The following is a 20,735-nucleotide window of genomic DNA, read 5'->3' on the forward strand; positions in this document are numbered from 1 at the left end:
TGCTCTTTCCCCTGGGCCACATTACCCACGGAAAACCCAAGCCTGGAGAGAAAAACACCAGGCCTAAACCTGGGAAGGTCTGTGGGGAGGTGTCAAAATATTAAACCTGGTTTGTTAATTTAACAGCGACTAGCAGATCATTTATATTCAGAGGAATACATTGGAGGTTGTTTGGATAAGCTGGAGGCACAGTGAACCGTAACAGGCATTAAACGAAAATTTCTAGAAAAGAAAAAGTCGTCTCTTACAGATATAAAAATGAACACTTAGTAAAGGTTTTATTAACTCATTAATCAGGAAATCGGTAAGGACGTTCCAACCAGATCAAAGAAGAATCCAAAGAATGGGTACATGTATAGATCGGGATACTACAATGCAGGCAAAACTGGTTTTCCATGTGGGAGAGGGGGAGAGGGATGTTGCTTCATTGGACAGGGCTCTTTGCATGGCTAGAGACCAGAGTGATGTCACGTTGTTATCTGTTACTGCAACTGACAAAGTTGTAAAACAGCTCAAACGATGGGTAGTTTTCCCCTGAAGGAGAAATTTGGCCTCACCCTCCACCCCTCCACATGCACCTGACCAATCACCCACAGCGCATTTCAGTGGGTAGATGCGGGGAGGTGACTTTCTACCTAGGCAGTCCACCAGTTTCATGGTTTTGCCAGGTATATCCCTCCCGGCACACCTGAGGCTCGATTGACGCAACCATAGACATACAGAGGATGAGCAGTCTGGGACGGGGGGATTAATTCATCAGCAAGGTTTCATGAAGGTAAAAAAAAAAAATGATGGCATATATGATAAAATGGAATCTGAAGCATGTACCTATTTTGAAGATCACTTGTATCTACTCTTTCAATGGTGTTGACCAGCGATTTTCAACCTTTCATCTCGTGGCACACATAAACTAATTACTAAAATTCTGCAGCACACCAAAACGTATATTTTTTGCTGACCTGAGAAAAAATAGGTTATAATTTTGACTCATTCACACTGGACAGCTATTGTGTTGTCTGTTGTCATTTTTTTATCTGACAGTCTAAGAAGAAAGAGGTCAGTGCCCCTGACTAAACAGTCAGGTGTTGCATGTTTTAAACATTCTTGCAGTTGGCCCGAGTGGCCCAGTAGGTTGAGCTTCGCCCAGTGCACCAAAGTTTGATTCCTGGTCAGGGCACGTGCCTGGGTTTCGGGTTTGATCCCTGGGTCCGGAATTTCTGTGTAAACGTGCCATACGGTGTGATGAAGATCTCAGAGTCTAATAGAAGGCTTCATCAACTCAATCTAGGTTCTTTTGGGTTTGACCTCCTGGAAATACGCTGCCTACCATATGCACAGTAATAACTCATAAGCTGATATTTTCCTTACTTTCAAACATTTATTGGCCCCTTGTTTACCAGTTATTAGTGGTTACTCACTACCACGTGCGGGATGGAGAGCACCGAGGTGTGACCCCCACGGCACTAATGAATAAGAGGTTCATTGGCAATGGAGGGTTTGACCGGCTCACCTGTGGAATATTCGAGAGCAGTTATCCATCACACCCATCCAGTTCAGCTGCAGAGGGATGAAACCGCCATAAAACATTTGGAGAGACTCGGTTTTTCATTTCTCCCAAGATGCCAAAAAGAGTAAGCATCCATTAACACTGGCTTTGTTTCCATCTCATCAGCCATGGATTGTCTCCAAACTTCGCCCAGCCACTCCTGGACTTACCCCACTGTCATCCTCTGCTTGTATGGGTTTTTCTCCATGATGAGACCCTCAGAACCCTTCCTTATCCCGTATTTGTCTGGACCAGACAAAAACCTGACCACCGCGGAGGTAAGGTAATATCCATACGTGTCTTAATGTGTTTTAATTTCACAGGACTTGAAGAAGGACATAGACAGGGCTTCATTCAACTTGAAATAAGATTAACACACTGACTTCAATGAATCTAATTTTCATGGTATTTTTTTATTTAAAAGAACTGTTCAAACTACTCTTTCCTCCTCACCCTTGCAAAAAAAATGGGAAACCAAAGTAGATTACAGGCATAATAAGTATTTTAACTTTTATAGGGTTCTAACATTGGTCTTACTTCATGGGAACCTTCCATCTCTCCATTGATTCTATGGTACTGGGCTCTCCATTGATTCTATGATACAAATTATAAAATAAAATCGCTGCCAGGCACTAACTCTAGTCCTACTAAACTTCCAAGCTGATGACGTATAAGCGGACTCTGGTAAAAAAATGTTGCATTTCTTTAAGACACTAAGTCAGTTTGTCTACCAGCATTATCTTGCCCAGAAGGCTAAGTTCTCTTACTTAAAAGATCCACCCCCTTTTATGTATATATAACAAGTGCATCAAGAAAATGCCGTGACCCAGCTGGAGAATTACCTTGAGCTAGTTTTATAATCTCCAGCCAGAGCTATGAGAGCTCTGCAAAGGGTGTGGCTTCACTGGGAAGACTCACTGATGCTGGTTTCCTTGGTGATGACATTGGGTGACATTGGTTAATAGAATTATATAGGTTTCAGGTGTACAGTTCTATGGGAATGGTATTTTTTTAAGAGCCTGAAAAAACCAGGAGTGTCCGTTGAGCAGTTTTTAACTGATTTACTCAAATGGACATATTATCTAAACATAATATAATATGTTCAGATTGTACTTGTATTCTCCTACTGAGATGCACTTAAGTATATCATTTTTTTGCAGGGCAAGGAGAGCCCTGTTTTCTTAGTGGCTTTCATGAAAATCTGTTTTCCTTTCTTTTTTCCATAATATGATGAATATCCTGATTGGATAAAAATCTGATATCGCACAAGAGACGCGTAACTTAGTCTGCATGTGGCTAAGAAAGGCATTCTCTCTATTTCCTGGTGCCGCCTGGTCACCGGTCCGTGTGTCACCCGCCCAGATGACCAACGAGGTCTTCCCGGTGTGGACATACTCGTCCCTGGTGCTCCTGCTGCCGGTGTTCATCCTCACCGATTACCTCCGCTACAAGCCGGTCATCCTGCTCCAGGCGATCGGCTTCATCGTCACCTGGCTGCTGCTCTTGTTTGGCCAAGGAGTCACAGCCATGCAGGTGGTGGAGTTCTTCTACGGGACGGTCACCGCCACCGAGGTGGCCTACTTCGCCTACATATACAGCGTGGTGAGCCCGGAGCACTACCAGAAAGCGAGCAGCTACTGCAGGGCTGTCACACTGGTGGCCTACGCGGCGGCCTCGGTGCTGGCCCAGCTCTTGGTGTCCCTGGCCAGAGTCTCATACTTTCACCTCAATGTCATATCCTTGGTCTCTGTCTCTGCGGCTTTCCTTTTCTCCCTTTTTCTACCAATGCCCGAGAAAAGCATGTTTTTTCATGCAAAACCCAGGAATGCAGTTCAGAAGTCATCGAGCACGAACGCAATGTTAGATGAACCCCGCGAAGGGGCCGCGCCCCGCTGCAATGAGGAGAAGCCCGCTTCGGAAATAGCCACCACTTCAGGGAGCCTGGGTGATGACCGGCTGAGGGACCCAAAGCCGGAGAATGTCGCCCTGAGAGTTTTCGTGCAGTGGTTCCAGGATTTGAAGGAGTGCTACTCCTCCAGGCGACTTTTATACTGGTCCCTGTGGTGGGCTCTCTCCGCAGCAGGTTTCAACCAGATTTTGAACTATGTTCAAGTCCTGTGGGACTACAAGGCACCGTCCCAAAATTCTGTCATCTATAACGGGGCAGTAGAAGCTATCGCAACCTTTGGAGGTAAGCGTACCTTGATTTTCCTTTGATGGGCTACCCCATTAAGTTCATTTTTCCAGGTGCTAAACTTCTCTGTGGTGGTAAATTAGCTCTGTTCAGGGAGCATATTTTTTTTTTAGGAAAGGAAGGCACTGGGAAAAGGGAAGAGGAGCGTGACACTTCCCTTCTATATGTACAACCAGTGACCCAGACTCAGGATTGAGCACCAAACAATGAAAGTCTAGCCAAATTCCTAAGATTTCATTTCATTATCGGGAAAAGTGCTAATAAAGCCCCCCTGTCCTTCTAGAATTGTTTTTAATGTCAAAAGGCAAATATATATCTTGAATATCAGTAGGAGTTTTTATTAGTTTAGAAAATGAGTTGAAATATGAAGGCTTCTAAATTATCACTAGAAGAGTTTTGTTTACTAAAGAATTTGATTTAGCCAGTGCCCACCTTTAGAAATTCTAGGTTGTTCACCAGAAATGTTCCAAAGTCACTTTCCTCTGAGATTTAAGTGAGGGGAAGATACGTGAGAGTCAGGGTTCCAATATCAGGGGGAAATCTGCCTTTGAGCTTTGCACTGCGATAAATATTTATGCCCTGTAAATGGAAACTTAAATGTCACATGAGACTTTGAAGATATTTTCTAGGAAGTAGGAGATTTCCACACCCTCATTTTCAAAAAGTTTCAGAAAACTCCAGCGGTTCTGTTTATTATTGTCTCTCCTTTGGGAGACGAGCTTAACTGCTGGAAGCCAGCCCTGTGCCAAATGCTCCACCGAGACAGTTCTCCCTCAACCAAGTTCTAGGGGGAAAAACAGGTGTGTTTTCCTTTGCAGTCTTTCCTAGAGCAAATGTGAAAAAGTTAATTAGTCAAACGTCAGTCATTTGAAACATAAATACCTCTCACTTTGTTAGAGAGAACCTTAATTGCTAATCCTAATTACAGTCAATGATTAAACCTCAAACTCTATGAATCGCTGTAAATCTGTTCACCCAAAACCTCAGGTCAACGAGGCCAGATCTGAAGATGTTAAGATGGGACTATAATTAAGATTAATAAAGATTAATCATATTAATAAAAATTATAATGAATAATTATAATATATAATCATTACATAATTAAGATGTAACAAATATATATAAATAATGTAAATATAATAAAATATAAGTATGTAAATATTAATAATAAAGACTAAAACTTACTACCCAGTGCAACACATCTGTTACCCATCCTTGAGAAAAACTTACTATACAAATGATAAAGAAAGGCACACCTGGGCGGGCCAGGTGTACCCCCAGAGCAGTGGTCTCCCCTTCCATCCCTGCTCTTGCGTGCTGGATCCAATGACTGGGTTTATGTCTCCCTCTCCCCACTCTGCCGTGGTCAGGAACCTTTCTGGCCCTTCTGCCTAGCACAGTGCTTGGCATTAGACGATGCGAATTATAAGTGTGGCAACTAAGTGGCTGAAAGAAGAGGAAGTCAGAGAGAAGCCACAGGAAGGCGTGGTCGAGAAAACACAGACCCACGTGGAGGTGGATCGCGCTAGTTTCACACATTCTGAGAGCTGTTCGAATGACCTGAGACCTGAGGTTTAGAGAGCGTGTGACCTGCCCCACATGCAGGGTCACGTGTGTGATCTTCCATACCCTTTCTTCGCCAGGGGCCGTGGCTGCCCTGGCAGTGGGGTATGTGAAAGTCGACTGGGACCTGCTGGGAGAGCTGGCCCTGGCCTTCTTCTCGGTGGTCAGTGCCGGCTCCCTGTTCCTCATGCACTACACAGCCAGCATCTGGGCGTGCTATGCCGGCTACTTGATGTTCAAGTCCAGCTACATGCTTCTTATAACCATAGCAGCGTAAGTATTACCAACCATTCTGTCCGCTCCTAAAACTGAGCCATAGTCTCTCTCCTGTGGTCTTCTAGTACCTTCGAGAACTTCAGAAGGATCTTAATCAATTGCAATATGAAACGTTGACTACTTCATATTAAATTAGACACAATTAAGTCATCTTTTTATTTCACTACATGCTGTCTGGATATTACTAAGAGTAGTCATCGAGGAAGGAAATTCCTACCTAGGTAGGTCTTGGTGGGTAGTCACATCCCAGGCAACTTTTTCAGCAAAAGGTTTATCTTTGCCTTAAGCAGGCCCTGTCCATTGTTTCTGTGCATCTAGGTTAACACACCTTTGAAATAAGCCACAACTACCCTCAAGAGAGCGCATACTCTCATTAACTGCCCTGTAGCCCAGTCCCCGCCTTGCTCTCTCCCACATCCATGCATTCTTCTTTAGTTTCCTCCTTAATTTCAGATGCATGAAAGAAGCTGCAAAAAACTGTCACCCTCTGGAGCACTGGAGATCTTGCTCCCAGGCATACATCATCAGTTTGGCTCAAGTAAACTCTTATAAAAATTACCAAAAAAAGAAATCTCTGTAGGTTCATAAACCAAGAGTGATGACACATCGTCAGGTTGTGATTTTTTATTTCAACCATTTGCCATAACAAAGTGTGATGCAACCTGACTCGGAAGGATTCAGTTTAGGCTTCAGCCCTGATTTCACTTGGTTGCTTGAGTAGTTCCAAGCATGCACTTGAAACAAAATATTCCCAGCGAGTTATAAAAAGTTGGATACTGAAAAATGTAGATGCAAAGATTATAGGAAACTAAAGTCCAGAGATCATTTAAAAAAGCAATTAAAGACATTTGGTTCCACATCTACGTACAAAGGAAGCTGATTATAGAGGAAATGTGCTTTACTGGTAACCAAAAAGATAAACATTTTAATTTAAAATCACATGAAAAAGGTAGATACAAAGCTTTATCAAGTTTTGTTTTTTAATTTGTGAAAAATGTTTGATAAGCGACTGACAAAACACAGAAATACAAGCGCCCTGGGAAAAGATAATGAAACAAAAGAGATGAAACTTGTTAGCAAGGTGTTTTTTTTCACTGAAATGTGTCAGTTTAATGAATCAAACTCATGCGTCTTGAGGTGTTTTTTAATGTGAGCATTTTGTTAAGGTAGGATTATGTTATTTCCTTCACTGTAAGGGTATTCAGAACACAAAGGTTTTACCTGGATTCTGGGGAGAACTCTAAGTAACATACATTTGCTAGTCTTTCATGGTGTTTTGTTATAAGATTTCAAAATCTACATACTTATTAAAAATTAATTACAGACTCAGTTGTACAACCAGTCATGGTCTTGGTCTTCCAAAGAATAATTCACCCCAAACTTTGAAACGACAATACAACAATTGACATTAAAATGAGTAACTCTCCAAAAAATTCTTTGGATTGGGTGTTGCTTGTATTTTTATAAAAATTCCCTGTAAAACAGTACCTAAAATCATATTGCATCCACTATACTCTCAAGTTATGAGAACTTAGAACATTTGGGTTTAATTCCTGGAAGTATTAAATTGGATAAGAGGAATTTTGCCATATTTTCTTTAACTAATTTAATTAAGCCTTTAACTATATTTTTAAACTCCCTTTCTTTTCTCTGCCTGATTGTCTATACTGAGATTTAGATAAGGATTGCTGTTAACAAGAAATAAGCCAAGCAGAGAAAGACAAATACCATGTGATTTCACTTATATGTCCAATCTAATGAACAAAATGAGCGAACAAAATAGAAACAGGTCCACAGATACAGAGAACAGGCCAACAGCTGTCCGAGGGGAGGGCATTGGGGGCCTGGGTGAAATAGGTGAAGGGAAAGCTGTATAAATCGGTAGCTGCAGAGTAGTCACGGAGATGTCGATGGGAGCATAGGGAATATAGTCAATAATGTTGAGATAACTGGGTATGGGGCCAGGTGGGTACATGGGGCAGTGGGGGGACCACTCTGTAGAGTACATGGTTTTTAGGCCACTTTACTGTACCTCTGAAACTGGTGCAGAATGATATTGAATGTAAACTGTGGTTGAAAAATAAAATAAATAAATGTTTTAAATCCAGAAAAAAAGACAGTGCTTTCTCTTTTTTTAGTTTTTTAGTTTTAATTACAGTTGACATACAATATTACGTTAGTTTCAGGTGTACAACATAGTGATTGGAAGTTTATGTAACTTATGAAGTGATCACCCAGTAAGTCTAGTACCCATCTGACACCATCCACAGTTATTACAATATTATTGACTAAATTCCATATGCTGTACTTTACATCCCTGGGACTGTTTTTATAACTGGTAGTTTGCACATCTCAATCCCTTCCCATCGCCTCAACCCCCACCCCATCTGGTAGACTGCTTTCTCTTTTCTAATTTGTCCTTTAAAGCTAAGAACCCCATGTGTATTCTTGTTAAAAACATATCCTCTGTTTAATGACAGCTTTCAGATTGCAGTTAACCTGAGCATGGAGCGATACGCCCTGGTGTTTGGGCTCAACACCTTCATTGCTCTGGTGATTCAGACCACGGTAACGGTGATCGTGGTAGATCAGAGAGGCCTTAACCTGCCCATCAGCACTCAGGTAAGCTGCAACACTTCTGTCTGGAGTTGGTGGGAGTATAGAATAACTAGGTAATCTCAAAGGAGTTTACAACCTCACCACTGCCAATATTTAAATCCAGTTCTTCAGCGAGGCACATTTTAAAATAAGAAATTCCTTAATTATCAGCGTAACACACCAAGTAGTTCTGAGCAATAATCACAATAGGTCAGCATTTTCCTTTGGCTCCTAAAACATCATTGGGCAACATGTCATTGCGCCCCCATATGTCTGCTCCTCCTCCTACCATCTAGTTCCAAGGTTTACTGAAATCCAACTAGGAGGGCCACCTGGCAGCAGACCTCTGTTCCCTGTTCCCTGCTCCGCTGAGGGACTTAAAATTAGACCAATCTCACATTTACATATGGATCTTAAAAAAGGGGAACATAAAGTAGACATGTAACTTCAATGTCTAGAATTCATTCTTGGAGACATACATTACAACATTGCCCTATCCCCCAAACATAGGCACATAGATCAGTGGGATTTACTGTTTTTCTGCTATTGGCAGTGTTAGCTAGAGCTTGTAGCAAGCCTCCCTGGCTCCAGAGCCCACACTCTGAGTAACCAAATTGCTTACACTTTCACACCGAGTTGTTCTAGATATGAAAGGAGGGAGAAGGAAGGATTGTGCAAATCCAAATGCCCCATATTGAGATCCTGGGTCTCCGTTACCCCATAATCCAAGCAAATCAACAGCATCACGATGAATAATCAATGACAAAGATGGTCAGATTTTATGTGTGTCTAATTCTATTTGTTTTTCTACAGTTTTTAGTTTATGGGAGTTATTTTGCCGTTATTGCTGGAATTTTCCTTATTAGAAGCATATACATTCTCTACTCAGCGAGATGCCGAAAGAAAGTGCAGAGCTCGGCCACATGTCAGAATTCATATGTGCCACACACCCAGAGGGACCAAGGAATGTCATCAAGGGAACAGCCCTCTACTCTTATGTCATCCACTACAGGCTCTTAGGACTGTGCTGGCCACAGTCACCGGGTGCCATAAACTGACAGTCTTCACAAGTCTGGATTCTGATGAACCTTTTCAAAACCACAAGAGAATCTCAGCTTTAGACCAGGTATCTACAGGCCCAGCTGAACTGGATGCAGTCGACAGGACCCATTAATCTCAATGAAGCAACCCATGTTGGGACCCTGGTGAACAGCAGTGACTGAAAAATTCTGGTTGTGATCACTTGTAAGGACACACAAATGGCATGGAAACAAATCAGCCATCCTGGAGTGGATGGTCCCCATTTGTGAGCACAAGTACTAACTGGACTAACCTTGTTTCTTGGCTTAGATATTTGTTTATCTTACCAAAACAGGCAACACGTGGAACCTTTTTTTGTCACATGAGCCATGTTCCTTTTTCTTCTACTAAGTGTATTTCTATATAACACAGTTCTCTGAGAGAATTACAAGGTTTGGTCCCATTTCTAAGGACTCCTCTTTAATTCTGATAACATAGCATTATGAACAAGCTTCTAGTTGATAATATCACCATTGGATTTTTTTCATGATAATTTTTCACTCTGTGCTCTGCTGAGCTTTGTTGTTGAAACTCTACCTCAAGAATAGCTCCAGACACTCTTGTGTGTCCACTGAATGACATACGTGTCAATTCCTAGTTGCACAAGGAGAGCAGTGAGCTTTCTTCCTTTCATGACCCCAGATAGGTGTTTTAATGCTATGTCAGTGTAATGTCTGTTTAAAACAGAAAACTTAAGTAGAAATTTCCGGGGGTTTCTACACGTGTTCATAAATAAGAAAACACTGATGGGGGAGGGAGGGAAGCACCTAATTTTTAAATGGCAGAGATTGTGTTAAATAAAATAATGTGTGCAAAAGTATTAAAGTCTTTATAATTTTCTGATGAATTGTGCTGAAAATTGTCTGAGCTTATCTGCCCTTTGAAACTTCAATAGAGGACACAGTGAGTAGTATGCCACTGGGAATAAGGAATGCTGATTCAAGATATGTGTTTCAAACATGCTTTTCTCCAAATCCCAAACTTCAATCATCGGACTAAAAATTTGGCCCAAAAGCCAACACATACTTAGTGGAGGAAACTAATGATAGTCCTATTTAAGTCAAAAGCAAGGAAGGGATGACCACTATTATCCTTTTCATTTAACTACTGTACTAGAGATAGTAGCCAACACAATTAGACAAGCAAAAAAAAAAAAAAAATTAGAAAGGAAGAGACAAAAATATTACTCTTCCAGACGCTACAAATATACACCCAAGAGACACAACTAAAAATTGAGATAGTAGTATAGAGGGTCAGTATACAGAAAGCAACAGATTTCATGATTCAACAATCATTTAGTAAAAGACCACATTTATGGTAGTACAAAAATAATTCAAAAACAAATGTAATCTATTTAATAACTATAATTGTATAAGACATGTGAATATGCCTGAAAATACTTATGAAGATCATGAAATAGCACCTAGACATATGGAAAAACTTACTTTATTCCTGTTTAGGAAAAAATATATATGAAGACATCAGTCTTCCTAAATAAATCTGGAAGTTAAATCTTATGCCAGCAAAAAAAAAAATACAACATGTTTCTTTTTCCAGAACTAGTAAGGCTGATTCTAAATTTTATTTGAAAAATTAACAAGGAAGAACCAAGAAAATGCTTTTTTAAGTGGCAAATAAGATAAATTTTACAGAGAACAAAATCTTACTCTGAACTCTTAGTTACAGTAACATAGGATCATAAAGAGACAGTCCAATAAAACAGAGTAAAAATTTCTGAATTAGTCCCTAATTCATATGGGATTCTAAACTATAATAAAAATAGCATCTCATACAAGAGGGAAAAATTATGGAATATTTAGTAAGATTAGAATAACTTTTGTTTCAAAGGAAAAACTAAGTTGGACCCAAGAGTGCTAGAATAGCTCTATCAATATGTAATGTATACATATCAACATGTAGATGTAAAAAATGAAACTACAAAACTAGAGGAAAACATGTAAGAATTATTTTACAACTGCAAACCTTTCTAAAGTAAATCTTAGAAGTTAAAAAAAAAAATGAATTGAAGCATAAAACTAAGCTTACGCATGGACGGAAAAAAACACACACTATAAGCAAAGGGGAAAAAAACCATAATAATTTGGAGAAATTATTGCAACTCATCAAAGCTACTTTCCCTAATTTATAATGAACTAATACAGGTTGATAAGAAAAAGATCAACAACCGGATAGAAAAGGGTGTGAACAGAGAATTCCGAGGAAGGGAAACGTAGATGGCTCAGACATGTAAAAGATGCTAAAACTAACTCATAAGAGAAATGTATATTAAAATGACAGTGAGACATCATTTTTAGCTATCAGACTTGGAAACCAATCCGGAAGTGTGACAATACATTTCTTCTCTAAGAATGGGTCAAAGGGTGTTCTCAAACATCGTTGGGGGAAGTGTAAATTAGCTTCATTGCTGCAAAGAAAACGTTGGCATTCTCAAAATTACAAATATGTGTATCTGTCCACCTATAGATTTCTGATAGAAATACACACTGCCAATAAGCTTGCATGCCTGGTAACTAACTTGTATGAAAGGGTTTCCATTACATCATTGTTTCCAAGAATAAAGTGCAAGATAATAGCAAGACTTGGGATGAAGAGTTGATGCCAAAGAGTTTGATGACTGAGGAAGAGAGATCAGAAGGTCAGTAGATAGCAGCGTCCAGATACCCACATTTCCATCTAAAATACCCACCGTGGTCCTACAATCTGCTTCCTCCTCCAGCAGTCCTCAATGCATAAAGAAAGGCTCTGAGGAATATTCTAGAAAAGACACCCATGTAACTTTATCTCACCCAACGTTTCTGAAAGGATTCAGTCTCTCAGCGCTATTTTTATTATTAATAGAATTCAGGCTCGTTGAACACACTCTCAGAAACACTGGACTCAGGAGCCAACTCATCTTTCAATTCTGAAGTTATCAGTAATGGGAGATGAAATCACGGGCACCCCTCCCTGGCAGGTGGCTCAGGTGGTCGGAGCATCACCCTGCTCACCAAAAGGTTTCAGGTTGCATTCGGGTCAGGGCCCGAACTGGCAGCCCATTGATGTTTCTCTCTCACATGAATATTTCTCTGTCTCCCTCTCTCTGCCTTCCTCTCCCTCTAAATATCAATTTTTTAAAAAGTATCCTCAATTGAGGATTAAAAAAATGATAAAATATATATTTTTTAAATCACATGCACCCAGAGCCCCAGCTCTCAGCTAGCAGGCCCTGACTTTAAAAAAAAGGGGACTGGAGAGAGAACAGCTTTTAAATGTATTTTTATCAGCAGAACCTTTCTTCCATATAAATTCTTATATGAAATATGAACAAACAGAACAGATTAAACAAAGATGGGTTTGCTGAAGCAGTAGTAGTTTATTTGGACAAGTTGGTCTGGATTTATCCTAAAGTCCACCCTGCTCTCTCTCCCCATGTGCTTGTGATCACACTGCCCTCTGGTGTCTAACCTTCAAAGAAAGTAAATCTAAAATGACTACAGAAATCTCTCCATTCAAACTTGTAGCCTAAGAGTTGCCAAGGACGGCTATTTACTAAGTAGTGACTCTCACAGTGAGGTCCCCAACCAGCAGCATCAGCATCACCTGGGGACTTGTTAGAAAAGAAATTCCCCATTTCCCTGTCTCCCCGAGTAAAGTGGTGAGACACCCCACTATTGGTGTTTAAACAAGCCCTACAGATGAAGAACAAAGTCTCAACCCATCACCCATGGGTGGGAGTAGACATTTTTTTGTACCATATAACTTTCAATTAAGAAAAAAAATAGGCTTGGAAACAGCCTCTTGGACACCAAAAGTTCATAAACAGAAGAGTTTCTATACTTAGCATTTGTTCAGCAGTTTTCACTTCATGTCATACTTTCAGACTCAATGTGCATTACATCCATTCCCACACCACCCCTGGAAACAGTTTCTTTATAGCACTGCCATGAATCCTAAAAGAAGGTTCTAGAATGCACCTGGTCATCTTTTCTTTAAAATAAATGTCTGTGGTAATGATGCTCAGAGTCATTCTTCCGTTATTCCATGCTCTCTGTGTCCTTTCTGGCCCAGGCTCGTAGTGTTTCTGCTGGTATAAAATTCTCAAAAACCTTGTCAGTCTCCCACACAGTTCACAGTGGTCCAACCCATCAAAAAAGATCCTCCATGGAGCTTAACCCCCTGTCTGTTCCTGGTTTCTGCTGATTTGGTTGATTGACTCCCTCAGCCACACACCTAATTTCATTAGCAAATGATTGTCCAGCCATACCCGTGGCCAGATTTCTAAAGTAACTATCTGTATAGGCTGAGAATCTTCCAAATCATTCAAATGCTAGCTCCTTTGCACCTTGCAGTTTCTTTCTCCAGTAATTTCTCCCCTCTCACATATTACTATAAGCAGCAAGGAAAAGCCAGGCTGCACCTTCTGTGCTGTTTGGAAATCTCTGAGCAAAATATTCAAATTCATTGGTTACAAGTTCTACTTTCCTCCCTACGATAGAATATAACTCAGCCATGTTCTCTGTCAATTTATAACAAAAACCACCTTTTCTCCAGTGTCCAATAACACGTTCTTCCTTTCCATCTGAGACCTCACCATGACCATCCTTACCCTTCATATTTCTAGCAACATTCTGTTCACAATGAAAGATATATTCTCTAAGATGTGTTCTCTATTCTCTATAGCTCTCCTCTCTTCTTTCCAAGCCTTCACCAGAATTGCCTTTAATATCCATATTTCTACCAACAATCTCTTCAAGGCATTATAAGGTTTTCTATCAAGTTCCTCAAAACTCTTGCAACCTCTACTCACTATCCAGTTCCAAAACTACTTCCCCACTTTTAGGTATTTGGTACAGCAGAACCCCACCTCAAAAGTGGTATCAACAATGCATTAATTTTGGGTGCAAGGGAAATATGCCGTTGAAATGAGCCCCTACTCCTAGCTCACAACATCCTAGTAGCAAGATGAGTGATGTGACTGTTGAAAGTGAACTAGGGGAAAATCTGAGCAATCACCATTGAAATGATGAGGCTACCTGGTCAGTGTGTATTTATTAACCAACACTGCTGGTTAGAAAGGGCAGGGCAAGGTTCAGGCGGAAAACTCATTTAAGTAATCTGGGTAAAAAGTACTCAATACTGAGTCACGATAAGCTGGAATATAGAGATTGTGTCCTTTCAATTCTTTTAAAAGTACATAAAGAAAATGTTCATTAATTAGGCTATTTAGAGAAGAACCTAAACAAATTAGTAAAGCTTCTGAGTGGAGAGTGTGTGTGTGGACAGCATGTATTTTGAGCAGAACCTAAATGAACTGACTGAGTGGTCCCCATAGGAGAAGACTGTAAAGATTTGATCAAAGGGCAAATAGGTGTGAATTATGATTTTTCTTATGTAAGTTAATATTTATAAATGGTTTTCAGACAACATAATTCCTTAACAGTTTTCCTTACAACTTTACTTAAACTATAAATTTACTTTATCAGTTATTCGTTATTTTTCCCGGGGGTGTAAGTTACAGGGTAGACAATGTGGTCAATAATACTATAATAACCACATATAGCGCCAGGTAGGTACTAGAATTATCAAGGGGTTCACTTCGTAAATTATATAGTTGTCTAACCACTATACTGTACACCTGAAACTAATGTAAAATTTAAAACTTAAAAAATAATCTTGACGTGAATTATACATTTTGTACTGATTATCAATCATTCGGATTAGCTGGGTCTGATATTATGAGCTTTTATTTTATCAACAGTTCATTGGTCCTTGTGATTTCCTGGGTCTTGGACACTAGGCCAGGTTCTCAAATGAAGACTGGGAAGGCTTGGCCTTGTGCTAGGCAGGCCCTCAGTCCCCCACTAACCTCATTGACCCCTCCCAGGCCATCAACTAGACCGCTTTTATCTCCTTTTAATCAGCAGGACTCAAAGGCTAAAGAATCTGGGTAATGTCAGCCAGTTACGATTAAGTACAACGGAGGGGGGGGGGGATTTGCTAGAGCCCATCACAGTAATAGTTGGGATATTTATTAAGAGCCACCACGCCTCGCAGTCAAAAACAGCCAGGGCCGGGCCCTGGGACCCCCGGCTGAAACTATGTTGGCCTAGACCAATGTTCTGAACAGAAACCCATAGCTTTCTTTTTATAAAAACTGAATTTATTGGGGTGACATTGGTTAATAAAATTATATAGGTTTCAGGTGTACAACTCTATAATCACAGTTTTCGATGTACTCAACTTTCTTTTGAAAGCTAAAGATTTGCATTTTAACATAATTAGGGGGAAATAAGAGCATTCGTTTGGTAACATTTTAACTGATTTTCCAATGACCTTTGAAACAACAGGTTAAAAATTAACTAGAAATTACCACCTGCTTGAAATATTAAAAAGGGCACCATTGGGAAAAGCTGGGATTGTAAATTCAGTATTTCTTCTTTTTTTTATAGCTATAACTCCACCATTAATTTTAAAAAGGGAAAAATGGTTTTGAATGAGAAAAAGAGCTCTAAGGAGGAGTGTTTTTACCTTTCCGGCTGAGTTCTTTCCTCCCTTCCATCTCAGCAGAGACCACATAATCCAGGAACCCGGGACTCCTCTCGGTTTCAGTTTTTCCCAAGGAGCCCTTGGGTTTCCACAGGGCACAAGGAAAGCCATTCAGTTCAGGGGGGCTGAGCACCAACAGAGAAAACAAAGACACGCTGCCTTCTTCGCAGTGAATGAAGCTACCAGCAGGGAGCAACCTGGGGGCCGCCCTGGAGGAGGGAAATGCCCTTCAGGAGAATCTGCTGCAGCTGCTTCTTCCTGAGTCTTTTCCTTGGGCTGGTAGTGGATTCCAAAATCCAGTCACACCAACCAACCCAGCCATTCTCAGTTCAACATGCTACTTACACACCGGCCACCAACACGGGGGGGGGGGGGGGGGGGGAAGCAGAAGTTATTTCCGACATAAAAACCTGAAGCCAGGGCCTCTTTGGAACCAAAGTGCGGCGTGATATTCATCCACACCAGTGCCTGAGACACGGATCAGAGGGGGGATTTGAGATTTCCTTGCTACAGCCTCTGTTATTTTATTATTATTATTAGATTCCTTGATTAATAGAATCATATAGGTTTCAAGTGTACATTTTTTTTCTTTTTTTGTTAATCTTCACCAGAGATCATTTTTCCCAGTTTTTTTCAGAGAGAGTGGAAAGGAGGGAGGGAAGGGGAGAGAGAGAAACATCCACGTGAGAAAGACACATTGACTGGTTGCCTCCCACACACGCCCCGACTAGGGCCTGGGAACGAAGCCGAAACCCCAGTAGGTGCCCTTGAGCGGAACCAAACCCTTGACCTTCAGTCCACAGGCCACACTCTAACCACTGAGCCGCCGGCCAGGGCTCCAGTGTACATTTCTGCGCTACAAGATCTGTATATGGCACCGTGTCCACCGCCCAAACACCACCTCTGTTAGAAACTGTCCTCTTTGACTCTGCATTTTATAATCAGAAGCCTAAGAATTACTATTTCCTAAAACTTTCAAAAACTGCAATGGATCTGACAGTGAGAAATCATGAATTTTTATAAAGTATGTGATCATTTAATACATCACTCTGCCGGGGAAGCTTTCCAAAGAATGTTCCCTTTCATTGCCAGAGGGTCTTAATGGCTTGTCCAGGGTCACATGGCATGAGAGGGTGGGTTAGATATTTGAACTTACCTACAAAACCCGTGTTCTCCTCACCAGGAAACCCTCCTTTCCCTGTCCCCGGTCTACACTGAGGAGCCTACATGTTCTTGAGAATCAAATCATAGCTTGTGGTTCCCACTCCAGAGAACAACCTGAGAGAGCGAGAACACCTGGGACACACCTCGTCATTATTTGAATTTCTCTGGTCCGTTAGAAAACCCTGTTGGCTCCAATGGCTGGCTTATTTTCAACGAGAAGCTCCAGGAGACCTGTGCTAGGCTCTGGGAGACAAAGCTGAATCCCTGCTCCCAAGCTGCCCCCAGGCTGAGCGCATGCCCAACCTTTCGGAGCCCTCAGCACTGTAGATGGCATCGCCCACGCTCACCGACTGGCACTGCTCTACCGTGACTGCTGCGTGCAGTCCTCCCAACGTGGGTAGGTGTTACCATCCCCATCTTAAAGATGAGAAATCTGGGTGGTCGAAGGTCACCCTCTTGTAAGTAGCAGAGAAGAATTTGGACCTGATTGACCCCAGGGCCCTGTCCTTGGCTGACAGGCCCTGATGTCTTGCCAGGGCTGGAGTAATTCCCATGAAGTGAGGAAGGAGAGCTGCTGGGGCGGGTCAGGAAGCTTCAGGGAGAAAACAGCCGGTGACTGAGTGCGTGAGGTTTCTCCTGGAGCTGTTGATTGCCTTTCTTTTATTTTTATTTTTATTTTTATTCTTTATTTTTTTGTAGTAGGCTATTGAGTTTTCTTTCTTTTTCATGCAATGTATAGGGGTGACATTGGTTCATACGATAATATGGTTAATATAGGTTTCAGGTGTGGGTTTCTGTGTTACAAGAGCTGTACATGATAAAAAAAAAAAAAAAAAAAAAAAAGCTGTGGGACGTGTACACAGTGGAATATCATTCAGCCGTAAGAAAGCATGAGCTGCTACCCTTTGCAACTGTGTGGATGGACCTGGAGAATATTATGCTTTGATTGCCTTCCTAAAAGGGGGTCTTTGTCTTTCCCTAATCAGCCAACCTTAAGGCTTATCACCCTGAAAATAACTTCACTTTTCAATATTAGCAACATAAAATGGGGAAAAATAGGAATGGGGTGGGGCTCAATATCAATCCTAAAAAATACTTCTAAGTGTTGTGTTTCAATTTCACCTATGACATGGCATTACCTAGATGTCTGTGTAATTCTTGTTCTGAAAATAGGTATTAAAAGCAAAGCAAATCACCTGGGCAACTGACTGTTCAAATTAATTGAGGCTTCTTATGCTAAATCAATGTTCTCCTTGAGTTTGCTATTTTGAGAAGGCAAGGGGTCTGTCTGCTCTATAAATCTTTACTCCCCAAAGGCTATTTTATTCACCATTCTAAAATGCTCATTAAAATGAATTTCCTATCTACCAATATCTACATGGTAATAAGCTCAGGATGATTATGATGCTTACTTAGCAATTACGTCTGTTGGAAACTCTCTTTCTCTCTAAATACCACTAATTTTGTCTTCTGCCCAAGATTTTTGCCTTAGGAGAAATTTCCTGATTTTTTTTTTTTTTTTTAATGTGAACGACTAAATGAAAGTGTGATTAACTTCCCCAAGCAATGCTTAGGAGAATTTTTTCATCAGTGACCCCCACCATTCCAGCAGAAATGAAACTTAATCCCTTACTAGTGTTTTTAAGTAAATCATTAATACTCTCTTCCATCAAGAACCCAAAAGAGGAGACTCAGGTTCCTGTGTTTTGACCTGTGATGTATTTTCACTGCCACAGCATTTTCCCCCCATTTTTAAGACTGAAAGACAGAAGGAACATGAGGGAGAGAATGCAAGTTTTATAAAAAGAAGTCAGTTGGATTGATGACCAGTCTTTTTACTTGTTGTTTTTGTTTTTGTTTTGTGTGTGTGTGTGTGTGTGTGTGTGTGTGTGTGCACATTTGGTTTTGGGTTGTTTTTATTTCAACAGTTGAACCATCCATGAATTGTTGGGGAACTTCGCCAAGCCATTCCTAGGTTTTTCCCACAGTAATTCTCCACTTCTTCGGATTTTTCTCAATGATGAGAATATCAGAGCTATTTTCTGTGCCTTAACTAACAGGACCAGATAAAAATATAAGCCTCACCTGGCCGGGCGTGGCTCAGTGGTTGAGCATCGAACTAGGATCCAGGCGATCAGGGTTCGATTCCCGGTCAGGGCACATGCCCAGGTTGTGGGTTTGATCAATGACTTTCTCATCATTGATGTTTCTGTCTCTCTCTCTCCCTCTCCTTTCCTCTCTCTGAAATCAATAAAGATATTAAAAAATATATATATATATATATATATATATATATATATATATATATATATATACCTCAGTATGGTAACTTTACTAACGGGTTTACCTGAGATTTCAGTCTTTAGGTCCAATGTCAGAACTTCTTACAATCTCAAATGTGAGCAAATGGGCTGTAATGATTTTCATGTAGAGAACATACACCCTTTGCTACCAAAATGAGCAGCATGCAAAGCAACCTTACTTGAGTCTTTCACTTGTACAAAAATAGACTCCAGGACTTTGCTGCTTACTGTCATTAACCCAAAACAAAGCCATCCCTGGCTCTGAGTACAAATCTCAGAGAATAGTAAAGATTTTGAGGGGAAGAGGTTACTGAAAAAGCATGTGGAAAATCCTCTGAAGATTACCCCCTCTTTATTTATAAATAGCAAGGCTGTTTTTAACTTTTAACCAGGTCACAGGATCTAATCCTCAGAAGCCTACTAGGCAGTGGTTCTCAAAGTGTGGTCCCTGGACCAGAGCTCTAGCATCATCCGGGATCTTGTTAGAAATGTAAATTCTCAGGCCCCACCCCGATCGATTCAATCTGAAAGTCTGTTTTTTAGCAAACCCCCCAGGTGAATCTACCTGATATCCCAGATAGCACCTCAATGGTGTGCACATTGACCTGCCAAGGTGAGCCAAAGGGGAGGGTGGTCAGGTTCTTCCACTGCTGAAACACCCTTTTTAACCTATGGCTCTGACTTTGAAGAAGAGTGAACTCCTATTAAGCAGTCACAGGGAACGGGACTTGAGCAGCCCCGGGTTGCCCTGGAAATAGTTGGGTGTGAAAGATTCATGTATGTGTTACAGGCTTCTCCCAGCCTCAGCAGATTCTGCAGATCAAATTACAACTTTAAAATGTAAGAATTATGATTCATTTCTTCCATTTAACCTGCCGAGGACCGATAAAGAAGTATTAAAGCCTCCTGTAACTGCAGCATGTCTTTTTATTTCTCCCTGTGTTCCCGGCAGTTTTGTTTCATGTGTTTCAATGCTGTTATTCAGTGCATAGACGTTTCCGATGGATGTATCTTCAGTATGAAGTATCCTGATTATTATAATACCTTTTGCCTTGACTACAAAAAAAAAATGCTCTTTCTTTACACCCGGAGGAATGAATCTGCATTTGTCACCTTGGCAGTTTGTTCCCTTGACTTTCAGTTTCTCGTGGCTTCCATGCTGTCGTCAGGAATTCATGTGAAGCCTCAGGCTGGACCGCTTGGGCCTGGGCCAGCCAGCGTCCCCTGGGATCGGCACAGGCCTCCTGGGTAATGCCCGTGTCGGAAGCCCACGGTGCACCCCACCTCCGGGTGTCTGGGCCTCACTCCCTCCCTGTTTAATGTCACAGAGGAACCTCGGAAGGGTCGCGAGTCTGCCGGGGACTAGTCACTGCTTCAGGGAAGCTGGGCGACGTCCAGGGGAGCAGCCCAGAGTCGCTTTGAGAGTTTTCGTGCAGTGCTTCCAAGATTTGAAGGATTTGAAGAT

At 41.2% G+C, this 20,735-nt stretch overlaps 1 protein-coding gene across 1 annotated transcript in view; it reads left to right on the plus strand.

The window, feature by feature from the left end:
* Positions 1 to 1,672: 1,672 nt before the first annotated feature.
* SLC19A3 (solute carrier family 19 member 3) overlaps positions 1,673 to 20,735 on the plus strand; it is a 31,179-nt gene continuing 12,116 nt past the window's right edge. The window contains 6 exon segments of the mRNA XM_087819968.1: positions 1,673 to 1,824; positions 2,909 to 3,737; positions 5,384 to 5,576; positions 8,060 to 8,201; positions 8,991 to 9,122; positions 9,125 to 9,221. Of these exon segments, the coding sequence (XP_087676094.1) occupies positions 1,675 to 1,824; positions 2,909 to 3,737; positions 5,384 to 5,576; positions 8,060 to 8,201; positions 8,991 to 9,122; positions 9,125 to 9,221 (1,543 nt within the window). The 5' untranslated portion in view covers positions 1,673 to 1,674.

Source organism: Miniopterus natalensis, chromosome 8, assembly GCF_054644295.1.
Source record: "Miniopterus natalensis isolate mMinNat1 chromosome 8, mMinNat1.hap1, whole genome shotgun sequence".
In the NCBI taxonomy this organism is placed as follows: domain Eukaryota; kingdom Metazoa; phylum Chordata; class Mammalia; order Chiroptera; family Miniopteridae; genus Miniopterus; species Miniopterus natalensis.